This window comes from Molothrus ater, chromosome 3 (genome assembly GCF_012460135.2).
Source record: "Molothrus ater isolate BHLD 08-10-18 breed brown headed cowbird chromosome 3, BPBGC_Mater_1.1, whole genome shotgun sequence".
NCBI lineage: Eukaryota > Metazoa > Chordata > Aves > Passeriformes > Icteridae > Molothrus > Molothrus ater.
The window spans coordinates 85,471,430-85,492,741 of record NC_050480.2 but is presented as its reverse complement, the minus strand read 5'-3'; the positions used below and the strand labels follow the sequence as shown (position 1 = coordinate 85,492,741).

Below are 21,312 nucleotides of genomic sequence, written 5' to 3'. Positions count from 1 at the left end.
CATTCAGGACTTAGAGACAATGCAGATTTTTGACTTTCAAGATAACATTCGTGAACATCTTAATAAATATAATTCTTCACCTGAAGATAAATACAGATTATTTTATTATAATACAGTTTTATATTTTATGAATTTTAGCAAAAATCCAATCTATTATATTTTTCCCTTTTTATGTATAGGAAAGGAAATGCCATGCTTACAGGACTTCTTGTGCTATGTGTTCTACTGTCCAGTAGCTGCTACAATTTTTTAGTTGCATATAATTCAAGCAAAACAGTGTTCTTGCTATCCTCATTTGAATAAAAAGACTAAACCTTTGATGAAATCATAGTTTGTATACCATAAAACATTTAACATAAAAATAAGGTAATTTATAGACTTATAAGTTAAGTCTTGAGGACTTATACCCCATAATAGCATTTTCTGTCATTCAGACTTTTATAAAACAGAACTGCATGACTCTTACAAGATTAGCTTGTTCAACAAGGAAAAATAATAACTCTGCTGGATTACCAGATCTTTTTCAATCCTAAACACCATCTTAAAACTACAGTTTGGGAATGATTGCTTGGAGTTTCATGTAATTGTGTTTAACAAGTAATGCACAGTACTTTTACTTTTTTCTTTGCAGTCTGCATTTTATTGTTTTTGATACTGAGGTTGCTCATGACATCTTGAAGGTATGGGATGGGCCTGTTGAGAGCAGCATACTTCTCAAAGAGTGGAGTGGCTCAGCTCTTCCAGAGGATATTCACAGCACTTTCAACTCCTTAACATTACAATTCGACAGTGATTTCTTCATCAGCAAATCAGGCTTCTCCATTCAGTTTTCAAGTATGTAAATATTTTTCTTCTCCCCAGTATAATAATTTTATATTTATGTACATTATTCCTATACTTATTAACTCTTTTTCAACTCTTTTTCAACTTCCTCTGTCTTTAGAAGAAAAGAAATTATGTTATTTCAATTATATTATGTGTTGATGCAAATGGCTACAACTAGGGAGAATTTTTTAATTTACTTTGAATGTTTTAGGTTTTTTATTCCTTGTTTTCCACAGCAACCACATACTTAGCGTTTTCTAATTAGCATTACTTAACAAGTCAAAATGGGTCTGTACATACAGAACTATTCTTCTGCACCAGTAATCTTAAATATTCCCGCCAGTGTTACCTAACAATGTATTATTTCTTGTTTATTGTTTCTGTTGGTTGGATTTTTTTTTCTCAAAACAGTGGCTTCATGATGCATAATTTTTATGACCTAAACATTCTTTGTATGATTAAGATAAAGAATAAAAGACATTTTACCATATTGAAAAACACTTAAAAATTTACTATTAAACAAATCAAATTTTTCTTTAGGTATAAAGTGAAAGCTTCTCTGTTAATAGAGAAGTTATGATCAATATTGTACAAGAGATCAATATTTTAAAACTGGTTATGTGGAGTTTTTCTATGTTATTTTGACCTCAAGACGGGCTAGGACATATGAGAATGTATCTTTGTCTTTGCATCCTTATATGCCTAGATATAATGTATGTATTTCTCATCAATACATGGGAAAATTAGGAATTAATGTGTATGAGTAGAAGTATTTACACACATTAATCCATATCATCCAGAGATGACGTCATTTAGAAGTAAGGGGACCTAATCAGGTTTCAGTCATTATTAGTTGCATGAAGATGTAAACCTGGGGTTTTCCTAGTCTCTAATTCTCTAATGAATTTTAAATTTACCTATTTACCTAATTTTCCTGTATTTTTCTGAATGCCGTATCTGCCTCCCCCAAAACACTATTTCATCAGCTTTAAAAAGCTAGTTAAAAGTATGTAAAAGGAATTAAAGACAAAGGGCAGAATAAATGTTTCTAAGGTTTCTCACCAATGTGCTAAATAATATGATGCTTTTCATTGTTTTCTTTTTGAAAAAACAAGATAAGTTTTACATTTTTGGAAATAAATGAGTTTTTTTTCTTGTTAGGATTAACAGACACATTTAAAGTTGTATTATATGAAAATAACTTTATGCCCCAATTTTGAAAGGACAGAAATGTTTAAGCAGTTTGGTTTATCAACCATTCCTTGAACTTCAGTGGCAATAGGAGTGAGTAGAAGACAATTTAAAGCTATAATACAGAATAACTGATTTTCCTGTCCTAGTATAATAACTGATGGATGCACTGAGTGATCGTGCTGACAGTTGCAGAGTATGTTTTACTGGAAATAATTGGAGTTAGTGATGAAGAACTGAGAGCTCAAGTATAGGGAAAATAGTTTCATTTACTCTGCTTGACAAGTGGAATGTGTTACTAATTTTTTAATTGTAAGGAGAGAAAAATAAGATTTAAGGAATATATTAAAGTAAATGTTTATTTATTTAATCTAAAAATCAGTCTAGTATATTTAATCTTCTTGAGGCAATGAGAAGACCACTGTGGCCTTGACCTGTAAAGGATTTAAAGTAATTAAACTATTGCTAAGTGGGAATCTTTACATCCTTTAGTATTCATTATGTGTTCAAACTGTCAGACAGTTAATAGCAAAGCTGCACAGAATATTGACATTTCAGTACTTTAGTAGCTTGTAACTCTAAAAAGATTTCTGAGTTGCCAAAACTTTTTTTCTTTTTGGCAATTGCAGAAGATGTAGACATTTTGTTCTACGTAGAAGATGTAGACAAGTTCTGTGAAGGCAATTTGGGAAGTTTTTTGTCTTGTGTCATGTGAAGGATTTTCAAGTGTTGCACCTATCAATGCCTATTTCATTTAACTCTTAATTATAATTGAAGAAGTAAATTTCAGGTTCAGAATTGCACAGAATTGGAAGACCTGTAGTAATACAGCTTCTCTACTGGATTATGCAATTGGAATGAGTGTCTGCATCCATAACAGCCATTTATGGGATCAGATAAAGGATATACATTTCAGAATATCAGGCCAATGAGCAACTTAAAATGTTAAAGTGCTAATTTTCATCTGGAGAATTTGTTTCACTGTGCTGTGAATGTGCTAATTACTCTCTATACTTTGTACTCTAGAATGTCATAACTGTGTCTGACTAAAAAAGGGGTGCTGTGAAAGGGTAATGTAAGGTAGATTAGAAAATATCACCTATGAATTACTTACTGCTAGTTGTAAATGTAATTAGAGGTATTTTTTAATGAAAAAAAATATAATTGGCTGAATCTTGCAAAATGCTTGAATGTTAAAATGCTCTGTCTTGCCCAGTCAGCTCAGCATGTAGAACATGAGGACATGAACTGACAGGAGTGATTATGTTAATTGTAATCAGTCTAATGCTTTTCATTAAAACCTAAATTACCATTCAGTTGTGCATAAAAGGACAAAAAAGTGAAGTTCAGTGTGCAAAACTCTGGGGGGTAAATAAATTTAAGTTGCGTATTACAAGTCAGGGATGTCCACCAACTCTTTCTGGCAAAAAGGTAAAGGCAGATTTGGTTTTTGACTTTATTACAAATAAAGTTACTGGCAGAAAAAACTACTTTCATAAGTTGACCATTAAAAAGTGCTATCTAACCAAACTTAATTCTATCCTGCTTATCTTAGGTAAATGGGATAAATTTCTATCTGACGTTGCCTTTTTCTTCTTATCAACTACAGATCTAGATACACTATTAAAATTACTAGCAGTAATTTTAGTTTAATAATTTTTAGTTTATTTATTAAATATTTTTAGTTTAGTTTAGTTTATTTTTTTTTTAGTTTAGTAATTTTTTTAATTCAAAGGTTTGAAAATTACTAGCAGTAATTTTCAAACCTTTGAATATTTAAGGGCAGATGAAATTAATCCTATCTGCCTTTTCAGAGGTGTCTAGATTCCTTTGACATGCCATAAAGTATCCTGGCTAGTCTCCATCTGCCACTGCAGAAGGTTACACAACCATACATAAGTCCTCTCTCCTATCTTCCAGTCCTGTCCTGATATCTTGGATATGATAAGTCATCTGAAATGAGACTACTCACCTATGTTGAAGTAGATAAATCTTGCCCTGAATGTTTAATCTCCATCTACTCTAGACTACGGACAGCACTTGGATCCCATGCTAAGGGGTCTATTGCTTTTATTGACTTGAAATTTATTTTATTGGGTATTTTTATTTCTAACTGTGTGATTTTTTTACTTGGTGTTTAGCAAAAACAATAAAAGTGACAGATGATAGGATCAGCACTGGCAGTTGCTGGTCATATTGTCATTCTTACAGGCTCTAATAGCTTTAGTTTAAAAATAGCTAATATTAGTTCTACCCTTACAGTCTATCCTTTTTTTCTTCAGCTAAATTCTCAGCTGTTGTAACTGAAGAGAATTGTATCTTTTTCTTCAACTAAATTATTAATTTATAGTTCTTTATGTGATTTTATAGATTTTGGTCCTCAAGTCATACAATACATCAAAGGATTTTGATGTATATAATTTGATTCACACTCTTCTTAAAATTGAAAAAACCCCAAAACCTGGCTTTTCTATCTATGTAAATTTTCTATGCCTGTCTCTGGTTCTGCAGTATTGAAAATTTCTCTTAGTTATGGTATTGTGTAAGCATACACTTTAATTAAAAATGTGCCTATCTCTGCTTTCATACAAGCAAAGATGTGATTTGTTTTTTTGTTAGTGTAAAACAACTGTCAAGATGTTAATTAAGCAGCAAAACACTTTTTCTCAATTTATTTTAATATTTCTGTCTTATTAGAAGAACTTTGGACACTCATATTATTAAAAGCAAAGACACAACAACAAGGCATTTGTATAGTTGGTTTAGTCCACTTTTCATTTTTCTGTTATTTGCTTATTTTCTCAATATTTTAAAATTTTGCTCTTGAAGTATAGTAGAGGAAATGTAATGTACTTGAGTATCTGTATAGAGGCTTTGCTCCGGGAGGTCCTGGTTGTCCTTGATGGGCTGCAGCTGTGATGTCCTTAATTGGGCTGCAGCTGTGACCAATGAAGATGACTGGGATAAAAGGGGGCGGGTTAGCCAGTCAGGGAGAGCCTTGGAGGAGCTCTGAACTGAGAGAGAATGAGATGCAGAAGAAGGAGTCTGTGTTGTGAAGATCTGCAGCCATAAGAACACAACACCAAGGAGGTATGGACTTTAGAAATCTGATAACAACAGTATGGGACTCCAGAAATAGAAGAACAGTGATTGGTGACACCAATGTGATAGTTGGTAGAAGATAAGACAGCCAAGAGCTGTGGTGATAGTTGGTAGAAGAGGAGACAGCCAAGAGCTGCAAAAGAACATAGCCTTTGGGTCAAGGAGCTGTGAAAGAGTATGGCCTTTGAGCAAGGAGCTATGGGTGTTGTACATGGCCTTTGAGTCATGGGGAAATATGTGTATTATACTTGAAGTATTGTATGTAAAACCTGGTTCTGTAAGTAAAAGAAAAGGGGGAAATATAGTAGAGGAAATGTAATGTACTTGAATATGTGTATAGAGGCTTTGCCCCGGGAGGTCCCAGTTGTCCTTGATGGGCTGTAGCTGTGACCAATGAAGATGACTGGGATAAAAGAGAGTGGGTTATCCAGTCAAGGAGAGCCTTGGAGGAGCCCTGAACTGAGAAAGAGCAACATACAGAAGAAGGAGCCTGTGCTGTGAAGATCTGTAGCCATAAGAACATGCTGAGGAGGTATAGACTTTAGAAATCTGATAACAACAGTATGGGACTCCAGAAATAGAAGAACAACATTGAAGTATATGCAGAGATAAGCAGTGATGACTAAAGATGTCTAAGCGTTCAAATTAACAACATAAGTCACCAATTATGATAATACAAGTAAGCAACTTACACTAATTGTAATTACAACAATTATTTGGAAATTATTCTGTCATATGTTGACACATCTGTTAACAACTTATTTCCTCTGGCAAAAACTTAACTATCAGTTATTTGGTTGTTCCTAATGGCACTGGGCTTAATATGACAAATCTGCTTAAGCAATGTTTTCTACTTTTGTCTAGCTTTGCAATTCCATTTGATCATTTGTTTTGGTAGCACCAACTTTTACAGTAACTGTGTCACCTATCTAGAACTGAGTACTGTTTTCTTGAAAATTATTCCTTTACTGTTGAAATATCTTTTAATCACTGGCTTAATGGCCTAACTTGCCACACTTAAGTAGTATAAGTATTTCCATGACAGAACCTTCATTGCCGGAATTCATCATGCAATTGTTCCAGATTGATTCACAATTAAATTTTTGGGGAAAGGGAGCTAGCACAAAAATATCTTTTAAAGAAATTTACAAATGAATAATTCAGAATCACATATCCACCTTACTAACTAAATAAATTGAGTTCAATAAAAATTAAATCCATTAAGAAAACCCTTGTTAAAACAAAAATAAAAGGACACAAGAATTCAACCCTTTTCAAGTCTGTAACCTAATAGTTTCAGAATGCAATGTCTTTTGCTGTCTGATAAATGTTGCGTTTCATGTTCACAATAACATGGTGATGAAAACATGGTAATGAAACTGTCATTGCACTCCTATCCATCATTTAATCCATGCATGGTCTGAGGAAGGCATCCTCAGCCTCACAGAATGTAACAGTTCTTCATTTGGTTCCTGTGGAACTAAGCAAAAATTAATCTTGTAGATTAGTTTGGTGGTTAACTCTTAACTTATGAGCTTTTGTACTCCAGACCTTAATAAAGAGGCTGCATTGGTGTTTGGGTTAATTTTTTCTTTACATTCTTGGACAATACATGACATTTAAATATGTTGTTGATGCTAATTTGCACATTACTTAGTCTGTGCATTTACATATGTTATGTGAGTTACTTTTTGGAGAACAGACACTATTCTTTGTTTCACAATGTTAGTCTGAAATCACTGCAAATCCATGAACATCTCAGCTTTGATAAGCAAAATTCTTTTTCAAGCTTATTATTATGCAAACAATGCACTAAACAAGAGAGGTGTGTGCAATTTAATTGCCTGGAAAAGTCTATATAGTTTTTATAACCATGTGGACTAGAAATAAAATGGTGTTTATAGCCCAACACTACAGCAAATGGCTTATATGATTGTTACCACAACCATAGTGAAAATTATAGGGATGAAGGTGATATTTTTATTTCCTTAAGGTGCAAAAGAATACCAGCCAAAAATGATGTAAAAAATAAATTAAGCAAAAATCTAACATTTTGCTTGCAGGTCTACAGACCTGCAACTATAGTGTCATATTCTCAAAAGCAGTCTCCAATTGATTTTCAGTTCAATTTTAAATCAACTTTGAAATACAATTTGAGAACCAAATAAAGTCTTAAATTTGATTGTGAAAGATTCTTTAATTAGAATCAGGGAGGCTTAACACAGTGGCTGTCTACATATGGAGGTCTGAAAATTCCTTGGCAATCTGTGGTTTTCTCAGCTGTCTGTTCTTCTGGAACCTACCTCTGAGTTCCATCATGAATGTACACAGAAGCTTGTTCTGCTCTGAGCAGATGAGACATTAAGAGATGGACATCTGTACAGAGAATTACTCTATAAACCACTGAGTATCATGTAGGCTTAAGGCTTAAAGCACATATGCAAGAGCTGAGAAGGAGCAATTATTTATTTTCCAGCTTAGTGACATTCACATCTTGTCTCCTGACTATCCCATTTTAAGAACCTAATTTTTCTCAGTCATTTTTTAAAAGTCTAACTATGTAATTTAGTTTCATTTTGTGTCCTTGAGCTTAAAAAATAGTTATTGCTTTCCTTGCTTTACAGTGTGTATGTTTTACTTGTTAAATGTTATAAAAGAAGTGTAGTGACAAAAAGCTGGTGATTTTAATTTCTGGATTACTTATAAATGCACATGACCTCTATACCCTTCAGATATTTACAAAATACCAAATGAAGAAATATCAGACTTGTAATTTTCATGCAGTTACAGAATCTCTTGGGATTCTTGAGAAATAAAACAACTTGGAAAGGAGGCAAGTTAAAAAGTTGACAGTTTGTCTAAATGTTCACTTTATTAGATGGCATATCAGTGCTTAAATGTTTGGTGCTCTATTTAATTAGGATCAAGTCTATTTGGCACAATAAAAAGGTTGTTGGTTTCAAATACATGAAATAACTTCTGAGGCTGCAAGACCAAAAGTGTAAAGAATATTTTGGTGTTTAATAAATATCTGTGATAATTTTTAAAATTTAGAACTTTGTATATGAGAAATGGAGGTTAACAGTAAAATTATTACTAGAAGGCATCTATCCTTTCTAATTGTTGGATACTTGACACAGTTAAAATGGGGAAAGTGTTTGCTGAGATATTATATAGCATAGCCTTTTAAGAAGAAAATTAATCTATTCAGAGATATGTTAAAGAATGACAGCAATTAAGAGCAGAGATTGGCTTGTGCTCATTTATTTGGAAGAATTGCAGGTCTTTAACAGATGTGCACTAGAGCAATCCATTGTTCAGAGCTACTGTTGTCTGTCACATCAGGAAAAACTTCTCTGAGGTTGTGACCATGCTTTCATTCCCTTGTGGCCAAACATACTTTTAGTAATCTGCACTCCTATGGGGTGTCATGTAAGTTGTCAGAGCGGTGCCTGGGGAATCCTTGCACAGTACTCATTACCAGTGACAGCTATTACTTTAATTCCTAGTGGAAAAAAGTCTACCACAGTTAAAAACCTACCATGTCTTTTACTTCATTTGCATATAGGAATGATCCAAAGTATGAGATCTATTGTTTTGAAATGGAATCAAGAACAAAAAACTATGAATAATAAAATGTTAAACAAAGTTTCTATGTTTCTAAGTGTTTCTAAATGTTAATCATAATAATCCATGAATTCTCCCATAAAGACGTTTTACAATTTCTGTGATTTATCTGTGACCACCAATACACTAGAACATGCATAAATCCACTTTAAGACCTGTTGGTTGTTTCTTCTTTTACTCTTTTTTTTTTTCAACCTTTCTGTCTTCTTAAAATTTACAACAAAGGGAGAAAAAAATTCTAAAATTTTTTCCAGTTCTACATCCTGGTAGTTGTTTCAAGTTGGCAAATGCTTAGCTGCTCTTGCTGTTTCTTATAGTGGTGTACTCTTTCGGTGTGGACAGAAGGAGTAGATGCAGCTTTTAATTCAGTAAATGAATTATTATGGACAGGAAGATTGCATACTGGTGGTAAACACAGTACCATTCATGGCAACTGTGACATAACTGGATTTATGACTTCTTATTTTGGTTTTTGTTCACAGTTGTAGTCAGTTCTTTGAAAAAAGATGTTCGGGTAAGGAGTGACAGGAAACAGTGCAATTCAGTAGGGACATTAGTCTCAAGAGATGGACCTTCTTTCCTATGGAAGACTTCAAAGTTTATTGTAACTCAGGATGTCAATACCTGAAGCCAGTAGAAAAGAACCCGAAGCCAGTAGAAAAGAACCCAAATCCAGAAGAGACCTGACATCTTCCAGAAACCTGTATTAGACGTATATCTGTGTATCCACTTTCTGAGTGATTATTTGCATTAAGTCGTACTGATTGCTCTGCTTAGTTTAACAATGCTTTTTAAATAATATAGTCTTTTAGAAAGCAAAATCCATATCCAGCTACTGAAGACTGATCATAAGTGAGGTATTTTTGCTAAGATTCAATTTAAATTATCTCTAAGAAAGTTGTTTCTTGTCCCCGAAATGAAAACTTCAGAGCTGCATAAACTGCTGTTTGATTTATCCAGAACGGTAAGGAGGATTTGCATGCTGCAGGATAGTAGGACTATAGAACAACATTATAAATAACAATATTATACTTACCCTATTGTGCAAAAGGTATCAAAATTATTTTGATAACCAGAATATTAAAGAGAGAAAAGGAGTTATTAGTTCTTTTGATGTGCTAAGTGGACAAAATCAGTCCATATTTTATACTAAAGATACTGGCAGGAAGTCAACATAATCATGATGTATCTCAGTGGGCAGATTTTTGTAAGAGTAAAGAAACAAAATGCCTTCCTGCATTACCTGAAGAGTAAATAATACTGCCTCTGGTTGGAATGCTAATGTGAACCTGTTGTGCATTTGATTATGCAGGGTAAATATCTATACCTTACATCTTTTCTTTCATGATTCCCTTGCAGCTTCCATTGCATCAACTTGTAATGATCCTGGGACACCACAGAATGGCACTAGATATGGAGACAGCAGGGAACCTGGAGATACCACCACCTTCCAGTGCGACCCAGGCTATCAGCTGCAAGGCCAGGCTAAAATTACGTGTGTGCAACTGAATAACCGGTTCTTTTGGCAACCTGATCCCCCTACATGCATAGGTATTATGATGAGATGTTAGTCTCTGTTTAGGACTAATACACATCAGATTTCTTGTTCAATTACTGGGCTTATGGTGCTCATGCTGGAGTGATGATCTCTGCAGAGCTCAGTTATTTTGTACTTACAGACAACGTGAATCTTGTTCTCCTGATTAACAGTATTTTTTGGGTATGATTGTCTTACTTTATTCTTAAACTCCATAAAAGTTTAAAAATTACAAAATCTAATAGAAATAAGTAAGCAGAAGTGGTGATTTGGATAAAAATATTCATGTTGAAATGGTTTCATTAAAATGTTCTTCTATATAATTGTTCGGTTTCATAAACTAGGGATCCATTATTTATTCCCAAAATATTTTTATATATAATATTTATATATATATTTCTGAGTTATCTTACAGACTAAGTACACATCCTGTGCAATACCTTGGAAGATGGATACTTATTGGAAAAAGTAGATGCAGAGGAGGAGATCCAAGTGACAATGCTATTGAAAGAAATTAGATATATTTCCATGGCACCAGGAGAGGGTGGATCCATAGCGCTAGATTGTGTAAAGGTTTCCCTGAGGTTCTTGCCAGTAGACAGTAATTACAGGCTTAGAAGTTTTGCTGAATTGTATTTTTCAGGTCATTAATGTGGATTTTCTAGGAGTAATCAACATCTGCAAATTTTTTCTGCCAGGCATAGTAATTTTTTAAATCCTTGTTATTTTGTTGCCTACTGATTTATAATTAAATGAAGACTACTTTAGCAATGCTTAATTCCAGATAGAATATCACTGGAATAAACTTAATGTTATTCCTTTCTACAAGGCATTTTGGACTGACACTATCCAAAAGAGCATATCCTTAATAACATATCCTTAAACAACTGCAGTCCCTCTGTTTCTCTGAAGCAAAACTACTGTGAAGGATTCAAGGATAGTTTCTCTGACTGTTATTTAACAGAATTGGAGAAGCACATAATCAGCATACTATCATCTGGATACCTTGTGTGCAGTGTACAAAGCAGTATGAAAATGCTTACTAAATATATTGGGATAATTCACAAAGTAAATATCTGAAGAAAAATTAAAATAATATATATGGTATCTAAATTGAGAAGATTAATATTTTTATTTTAAATAGCAATTGTAATCACTCCATGTTTCTTTAAAATCTAGTGTAAAACCCCAATAAAATAAACCTAAAAGAAAGAAGGAAATAGGACAGAAAGAAGAGAGAAAAAACTATATACATAATTACTGTTATTCTTCCATATACTCAAGGTGACTTTGAAGCAGAAAGCAGATTAAAGTAATCATTGGTGTAGACATGACAATAGTAGAAACCTTAAGAGCTTTGTAAAGCCATTATATCTCATTTTAAAATTTTCATTAAGTCCTTACTTTTGTATGCTGACTTATAAATGGAATGGCCTGAGAAGAAATCTCTTTAAAATGTTTAATGTAAATTCCAAATCCTTAGTACCAACTGTTTTGCACTATAAGTGTGTTTCTCTTAGTTTACTTGACTTCGTAATGTAGATGCAACCTGTCTTGAATACTTTACTTTTTTGTTAGATGTACTTTTGTTAGACTTTGTGGATGTGATTATCATCTATAAGAGTAGGATTCTTTATCTGTTTAAAAGTTCGATTCATGGTAACAAAATCAATGTACTTGATTTTTGATTTGGGAAATATCTTTTAGTAAGTGAATCAAATTGATTTCTGCCACATCTTTGGTCAATAGAAACTGCAACCTGAGTCCTACTATTGAGCTTTCCCAGTTTTTATAGTATCTTCAGTACATAAGAAATTTTAAGCATGATAGATACAGGATTAATACCAAAAATCTACAGGACTTCCTATTTAACTTCTTATTTTTATTCCTTTAGAAAAATTGCTTCCTTTACGGCTTTTGCATATGAACAGAGATCACTTTTTTGGAGGAAAATTGAACATTTTTTGCTAACAAGAAGTGGGAAAGATCTGTATTAAAAAAAAATACTAATTTTGGTAAATGTAGAAGTAATTTTCTTCTACTTAAAAGCTAGTATGTGTTTGTGAATTTAGCATGTGACTATATTCCTATTTCTTTTTACATCACAACAGCTGCATGTGGCGGAAACCTGACAGGCCCAGCAGGAGTTATTTTATCGCCTAACTATCCACAGCCTTATCCTCCTGGGAAAGAATGTGACTGGAGAATAAAAGTAAACCCTGACTTCGTCATTGCCTTGATATTCAAAAGGTACCATTTCTCTATGAATGCCTTTGTTTTAAAGGGTTTCAAATGTCAAATCTAAAAATGGCATTATTTATAATTCATTAAATCTTCTAATTAAATTCCCTGTCTATGTCCTGGAGCATATATCTAATATGTGCTATATCATTGATTCCAAATAATGTGAAAGAAAGATATACAGCCATATGGTACATTTGCTAACCAATATGCTCCTGAAAAACAAAACTTTCTGTGACATATCAAATAAAAATCGTTTAAAGACCATATTAATTTGTAGAGGTGCTTGATTTATGCTATTGTAATTAATAGTTGAGACTGAAAGAGTAGTGGAAATTTTATATGTAGGTCAGTTCTTTCAGGTTTTTTAGAAATACAGCCTAAGTATACTTTGCTTAAAATGCATAGATCAGAAAAAATATTGTTCTACTTAGTCAAGAGATGAAAGACACTGAGATAATATTGTTTCATAATTTTAATTATTTCCTCTGTGTTCCATAATCAACCTATATGTGTTGCATTGATTTTTACACGTTGAAGTTCATGCATATAGTCATATTCATGCATTCTGCTTGTCATTTCTAATTGAATCAGTCCTATATAATCATCTTGCTTGCTGTATGTGTGGATGCAAATGCAATTTTTTTCATTTTTTGATACTGTGTTTTAAGTGTGATTTTTAAAGCTGAGAATGATAATGTTGCTGTTGACTTCAGTGGAATGCTGATGAGTTGTGATTCTTTTAGGATGAGATAGTGGTATGTTGAGAATTTTGCTGTATAATATTTGTACCCTTTCTGTGAAAAAAAAGAAAAAGGCAACATAATACCAAAATAACAATGACAACCAAACAACACCAAAATAAAATAAATTTCAGTTTCTTTAATTACAGACTGCAGTTTATTTTCTAAAAGCTATTGATAGACACAAAATTAAAGAATGGAATCCTAAGGTACTTGAAATTACAAAATAAAAATATAGTAATTCTGTTTTTCTGGTATTTTATCAAATAGCATTATTGTATGAGAATAGTTCTCGACTAATTACACTCTTGAAGATGTCACATGATAGGTGTAGTAAGCAGCATATTTCTTTGGATTGCCTAAAACTCGACTCAAATGCTCCATTTGAAATAAGATGAAAGAAACTTACAGTTACTTAGCACTCAGATTTGTTTGTGACTATTATTGCAGGGAGTATATTATGAGAAATAGAATGGAATTTTCTGTTTATGCTATACTTCCAATAAATTTTCTAAATGGTTGCAGGCCAGTAACACTCACACTTTTCAGCAGCTGAAGTTAGACAGGCCTGGAGCTCCTTGGTTTTTCTCTTGCACCCTTCTTGTAAATTGCAGTAACATTGGCCACCTTCCAGAGAGCAGGGATCTCTCCTGAAGTCACCTCACTTTCCTCTGAAAGACATTCCATTCATATTATCTTCATAATTTCTTTGTAAAGCATATAATTGTAATAAAATATAGCATAACATAGATGGTTTAGTGAGAATTAATATTAATTCACATTAGTTTATCATGTCTGATATTATCTGGGTAAGAACAAAGACAAGTTCCAAGGTAATGGTCTATCCATGAAAGCATCTCATTTGTAAAATGATAAACATGTTTGTATAATGGGTGGATCTAGTGTCATCCAGTTTAGCCAAATAAAAAGCAGGACTTTTAATTCAAGCTACTTTTTTGGATCATTCCTTTGGTCCTCTGGTCAGAGGCAGCCTTTCTGAATCATGATTCCAAGGTCTTGAGAAAGGCGTTAAAGGTAGGTGGGAGGATAGTCATAATGGCTTTTGGAAAGCTTAAGGTGTTCATATCAATGACAAAAAGAACTCCACAGTGAATTTTTTTACTGTGAATCATGTTTAAAAAGACATTTATTTCTGGAGAAGAAAATTGGCAACTACAGTCACAGTAATGTTTAACTCATTAAAAAAAAAACCCGAAGACCTAATTTTTTTTCCCTTTATTTTCAGTTTCAATATGGAACCCAGTTATGATTTTCTACATATTTATGAAGGAGAAGATTCCAACAGTCCTCTAATTGGCAGTTTTCAAGGCTCACAGGCTCCTGAAAGAATAGAGAGCAGTGGTAACAGTCTGTTTCTGGCTTTTCGCAGTGATGCTTCTGTAGGAATGTCAGGATTTGCCATTGACTATAAAGGTACTGTTCTCATTGTAGTCTAAATATAAGGGAAAAAAATGTTTGTTATTTAGCAATTATTGAGACTCAATTCTGTTTCCTTCTTTATGTACTCATAACTGAACTGCCAAATACCTTTATGCATCAATGTATGTTTTAAAAACTCTTTTCTATTAATGTGTGAAGGAACACAGAAAACCTGTTTCATGAAATCTCTTTCACATAACTTATGCACATTTTCATTTTCCAGAAAAAAAATAAAATGGTAGAAAATGCACATCAAAAGTAACATTTGGAAAAAAGTTTGACAATAGTGAAATTCTTACCCAAGAACTTACCCAAGAACTGTCTTACCCTGACTACTTCCTCCTTCTTGTCAATACATACCAATACATTTTCCTTTCCACATTGTTTTCAATCTACAAATGCATTTTTAAATTAATACTACTGGATAGTATTTACTTTTTTTTTTGCAGAAGATGTCTCTTACTAGATAGAGACTGGGATATGCCGACTGTTTTTTAAAGCCAGACAATCACTGAAGATGCTGGTTTCTTTTCCAGTCACAGATGTTGTCAGTGGCTTAATTATAATCTTTGCTGAGTTTTATCAAGCTGTTTTTCAGCAGCAGAAGTGCTGACTCAGCTCCTTATTCTTGGCAATTGAAGGAAACCACATTAATATACATGTTAAGAATGAAGAACAAAAAGATCTAAGAAATACAGAAAAAATATACCTATAAAAGAAAAAGGAGTGAAAAATAACTATAAAATAATATTTATATTTAGTCTTCATCTGTCATCCAGCATAATGCATTATTCTCCATGTGTGCAAGGTTCTTCTTCCCAAATTAATTTTCATATTGCCATAGATGAAATATTAGACTATTTGTCCCCATCTAAACAAAATATCAAAAATGGAAAACAATTTGTTCCAGGAAGTCTGCAAGGCCTGCAAGGAAAGAAAATGAGATGTTGAGCAGTAGGAGATAAAGAGATAAAGATGGCGATTGAAAATACGCATGCACATTTTCACTGTGTCTATGTTTTGTTCTCAGCATAGTGTGATATGAGTTCCTCTATGCAACTGAGAGTTAGATGAAATTATAATGAGATAAAAATAAAAGATACAAGAACAGAATACTGTATTTAAAAAAGTTATTGTAGTCAACGGACAGTATATTTTTGCCTAATAATTTAATATTTTTTGGATGTGTATTATTTAGTACTTTATATAAATTGTATAAAATTATAGAACAGTTTTGAGTTGGAAGGGTCTTAAAGATCATCTAATTCCAACCCCCCTGCCATGGTAGAGACACCTTCCTCTAGACTGGGTTGCTCAAGGCCCCATCCAGCCTGACCTTGAACACTTCCAGGGAGGTGACATCCCAGACTTCTCTGAGCAACCTGTTCCGTGCCTCACCACCCTCATGGTAAAGGATTACTTCCTTATATTTTATCTAAACCCACCCTCTTTCAGTTTGAAGCCACTCCTCCTTGTCGTATCACTGCATTCCCTTGTTGTTTACTACCTCAGCCTTTTCCATGTCGTGGGTAACCAGGTCTCCCATTTCTTTCTGGAAAGGACTCACGTTTTCCCTAGTCTTCCTTTTGTCACAAATATACATATAGAAGTGGTGAATTCTAGAACTGGTTATTCTTCTTCTAAATACTAAATATGAAACTTTATTGGAGTAGTTCAGCTTCAGCTTCATTATACTTTCCTCTTCCAGATAATCAATCTTAAGCAAACATCCATGATACATGATTCAACAAGAATAATATATTAATAAGCTGTTGAATAAATTAAACTGCCTGAAAAAAAACACTGAGAATAGTTTGTTTTGCCTTTTTTTTTAATTAAAAGTATATATAGATTTTCTGTGATTCATTTTAACAGAAAAGCCACGGGAAGCTTGTTTTGATCCTGGAAACATCATGAATGGTACAAGAATTGGAACAGACTTTAAGCTAGGTTCAACTATTACTTACCAGTGTGATTCTGGATATAGGATTATTGAACCTTCAACTATATCGTGTGTAATTGGTGCAGATGGAAAGCCGGCTTGGAACAGAGCATTACCATCTTGTAATGGTATGTACTGTTTTCTTACCACTTCCCTTGTCTGCCTAGTTAATTCAATTTCTCAGTCCCTGAGGCTATTTCCACTATTTCTACACATACATCTTGTGGAAAAAAAAAAAGACATAAAAAAATAAGAATTAAGATGAGTTTTGGACTATACCTTAGTCAATAATATATTAAGTATTTAAAAATGTCTTAAACTCTAGAATCAACACATGTTCATATAATGATTGCAAAGTTATATGTAAGATTCTTTGCACACCCAGTATTATTTAGAATAAATAATATCTACAACCATCTCAATGCTGCATTAATTGTCACCTTAGAATAAGAATTATAGTTACTGAGGCAGAAAATAAGAGTGACATCTCAGAACTGTGGCTAGCTAATTTATCTTCTATTCCTTGTTTCAGTGTTTGTGTTGTGTATATATATATGTGGAACAATTTTAACAAATCAAAAAGTAGTTACATATAGTTAATAAAGTCCGTAAAGTATTAATTTATTTATGTTGAAAAATAATCTTCATAATTTAATTCAAAATAATTCAAAATAATCTCCTTCAAAATTTTAGATTTTAATTATAGAAAAACACAATTTAGAAGGAAATGTTTCTATAACTCCATAACTTTAGAGTTTGTTTTAAATGAAGTGTGATACACTTTCATTGCAATAAAATGTTCATGACTTGAGAATTTCATGGGATAATCAGACTTTTTAGCATAATTTCTGATATCCTCAAAGCAAGAAGAGAAAAAAATAATGAAGATTTAAATTCATGCCATGAACTAATTCCTTGTGATATTTGAGTTTCACCACAGCCACATAATCCTATTCTGCCTACTGATAGATCAAGCTTCTCACCTTCTATGATTACATTGGATTTTTGAATAATTCATATAAGCAGCTAAGAGAAGATGTGGATTTGTAGTATTAATTGCTGCCTTTTTGTATAAGGAAGTCAGACTTGTGCAGATATTTCAAGCATGATTTTAAAGACCTGTTAGGGGGGAGAAAAAACAGGTCTACTCAGCAAGGGCTAAGAGTCAAGCATATACAAAGCACAAGCTCACTCACTTAGGCAGAGCTCCACACCACATGAGCCAGGTCTGCAGAGCCAGAGGTTGGTTAAAGGGTCCTTTCACAGCCCCTCATCGATGACCTTGTTGTCACCTGGGCCATAGGTCCTCCTCTGAGTCAGTTTCCAGGAAGCTGTTAGGTTGTATGTACTCTGCTATATGCAAGGTGCCCACAGCAGGGTAACATTGATTTACTTTGTGTTTTATAGTGGAATGATATCTTCATTGCTTAAAAGCAAATTATTGTGACAGTGCTATTTTTAAATAACCTTATTTATCCGTTTATTTATTTATAAAATAATTTCATTATTGGTTTCTTGGGTAAGATAACTTCTTCCAACAATCTGGTGAAAACTATTGTTTTTTATGAAATCATTTCTCACAATAAAAAAAACACTGAATTGCATATAACTAATTTAATACAAGACTTATATTGATAGGAAGCCAGGATTTTCCAAAATGCAAGAAGAGTAACAGCAGTACTTTGTTTTCAGTGTATAGAAATCTATTCACTCAATATCCAGCACAAGGAGATATTGAGAACTTGAAAATAGCCCCTCCATCTGTCCCTTAATATGCCACATTTACAGCCTGCACATGGAGGAACGTGCCATGCATGCATTGTTCATTGTTTTTCTTGTGATACAGACAGAACTACTGCTCATGTAAATGTTGACTTGTGTTGGGGATTTGAGCTCCACTATTCTTGAATATGCCTTCTAACTTCTGTAGCTCTAAAAAGTTTCTCTTAATTTTCTGTTGCCTTTATTTTTTGCGTACATATGAAGCCAAATATATTTTTATATGTATAATCTAATGTGCAATTTTCATAATCACCTAGGAAGATATGAAAATAAAGCAATTCAAGTGATACTTTCACAAAGCAGAATTTTTGTCATTCTGTAGGGAAGTGTGAGCATATCTATGTATTCCTCAGTGCCATTTTTAATGCAATACCATATATTTTCCTGACCTATTTTTAACATGGATAAATATAAACAGATATTTAAATGAAAAAGCAATCTAAAGCCTGTGTTTACAGTATCTTTCAATTAAATAACTTATATTTCCAGTTCTATGTGAATACTTGTAGTCAAGTAAAACTTTAATGAATTCTAATTCTCAAGAAATTAAATAAAATTATCTCTTGAGAAAGAACACTAGATATTTCAGAACAGGTAAACCAAACAAAAGCAAAACCAGCAAAGTGTCATTTTGTGATCTTTAGATTTTTTTTTCAGATGTAACTAATATAGACAGCTTTAATTAATATAACATGTTTCTCTGTATTTGTTTCCAGCACCATGTGGAGGGCAGTATACTGGATCAGAGGGAGTGGTTTTATCACCAAATTATCCTCATAATTACACTGCTGGACAGACTTGCCATTATTCAATAACTGTCCCTAAAGAATTTGGTAAGAATTTCTTCTATTGATTTATCAATCATTATCATTGTCCTACATTTTCAATCATTATCATTGTCCATGTTTAAATGTCCTTTATTTGCAGTAATGACATTAGGTTTACCTGGTATTGCAAATTACTTATAAAACTAAATATATTCCTGATATGGAAAATGATTCTAGGATTTTAACCTTTTACTTCTCCCAAGAGTAACCAACTGACTTCAGATAAGACATCTATGTTTTCTATCTAAGTATATCCTGAATACCTTCATTGTTTACATTATTCATCATCATAGGAGAATCATTCATTCATGCTTCCTGCAAAGTAAAATCAGGTGTCAGCAATAAAGTTCTTACATTCCTCTTACTTTCTAACTTTTTGTCTTTCATGTTATGAAAAGGGTGAGATGAGTGGAATTACATTTGTTGAAGATGTACAGTGGAAGCAATTCTGCATGAAAGTACCAGAAATGCTTGTGAAAAATTCACAAAACTGATTATTCCAGTGTGTCTAAATACTTGAAAAGAATCTCTAAAACTCAAGCAATTGTATGTTGGGTGTAGTTTCCTGCAAAGCAGGTTTTTCCTAAGCCCAGACAAATAGCAGTAAGATTCATTTTACTACTTATTTACCAAGAGGCTTAATTCACAACAACTTAGTGCATTTGGTACATTTTGTGTACAATGAAACCTGTAAGGATTCAGATGTAAACAAAATATAGATGTCTAGAATGACAAAATAATATTTTTATTGACTTGGTTTTATTTCATATTTCTATTGCTAGATGATATTTGAATTTGCGGAACTATTCGATATTTAGTGAGATGTAATATTAAAAAATTTATTAATATACTTTAAATTATGTACAGATGAAGTGCAAATTAAGTGTAGCAATATTTCAAAGCTGGTAACACACTGGTATTTTTTAATATTTGATCAGTTTTTATAGCATTCTGAGAAATTAAGTACTAATGCAAATTTAAAAATTTGACAAATCAGTAGGTTTAAAAAAAATTCCTTAGATTAAAGCCAGGTAAGCAACTAATCCTATGTGATAATAGAGGATCCTTAATAGTTGCTATATTTGGCAATGTAATTTTGGTACAAACCTTTCTGTTTAGATATTCCATTTTTTTATTTTCATAGATACCTAAACAATAAGACTTGTTTGACTGGAGTTTTGGTGAAAGCATGATTTAATAAATTTGTTTTTAATTAAATTATGGAAATAATGAAAACAAAAAAAAATATTCTTGCATGTAAATATAATGCAGCTGTTTTATCACATTAGACAATTATATAAGTTGGAAAAGTTTATACAGGAATTCATTAATAAATAAGACGAACAGAAATACGTCCTTAAATTCAATACTAAGTTCTTCTTTTATCTCCTCTCTTTTTTTTTTTTTTCCCTCTCTATCTTTTCTTTTTAATTTTTTTTTTTAAATTTAGTTGTGTTTGGACAATTTGCCTATTTTCAGACAGCTTTGAATGATGTGGCAGAATTATTTGATGGAGAAAACTCTCAGGCTAGACTTCTTAGTTCTCTGTCTGGATCCCACTCAGGTAATTAATAAAGAAGTATACATTTCTTACACAGCTCCGTATGGGAAAAAATAATCAGGAGAATGGTATGAATTTACTTGGAAACAAAATTGTTTGAACAGGAGGCTAAGGGAAGTGGAATACCCTTCTAAATCTTTGAATCAAGACATTATTCTGGAACATATGCTTAGGCAAGAACTGATCCTGGGGTGGGTGTAGAAAAAGTTGAATGAAGTTCTCAGATTGCTATGTAGGAGGGCAGATTGGATGGTATAATTGTCTTCTCTGTCCCTAAACCTTTTGAAATACACATCTACATATTCTGAATGGCTAATTTACACAAATTACTTGTATTTACAAAATGCAATTATCTGTATGCAAACATGCACTTCGACTAAAAGCAGGCCAGCTGTTGCATTCAGGTAACTATAGCAAAAGGTTGACCCTGTGAAATCATAATTAAGCTTATATGGATTGCAACATGGTCAAATTTCCAATGTGTGCATATATAA

General features: G+C 32.8%; 1 protein-coding gene across 1 annotated transcript in view; it reads left to right on the top strand.

Moving 5' to 3' along the window:
- The window catches only part of CSMD1 (CUB and Sushi multiple domains 1), a 1,073,317-nt gene that overhangs the window by 894,838 nt on the left and 157,167 nt on the right, over positions 1–21,312 (top strand). Inside the window, 7 exon segments of the mRNA XM_036380277.2 lie at positions 632–834; positions 10,105–10,296; positions 12,394–12,532; positions 14,513–14,700; positions 16,582–16,776; positions 19,147–19,263; positions 20,708–20,821. Coding sequence (XP_036236170.2) covers positions 632–834; positions 10,105–10,296; positions 12,394–12,532; positions 14,513–14,700; positions 16,582–16,776; positions 19,147–19,263; positions 20,708–20,821 — 1,148 coding nt within the window.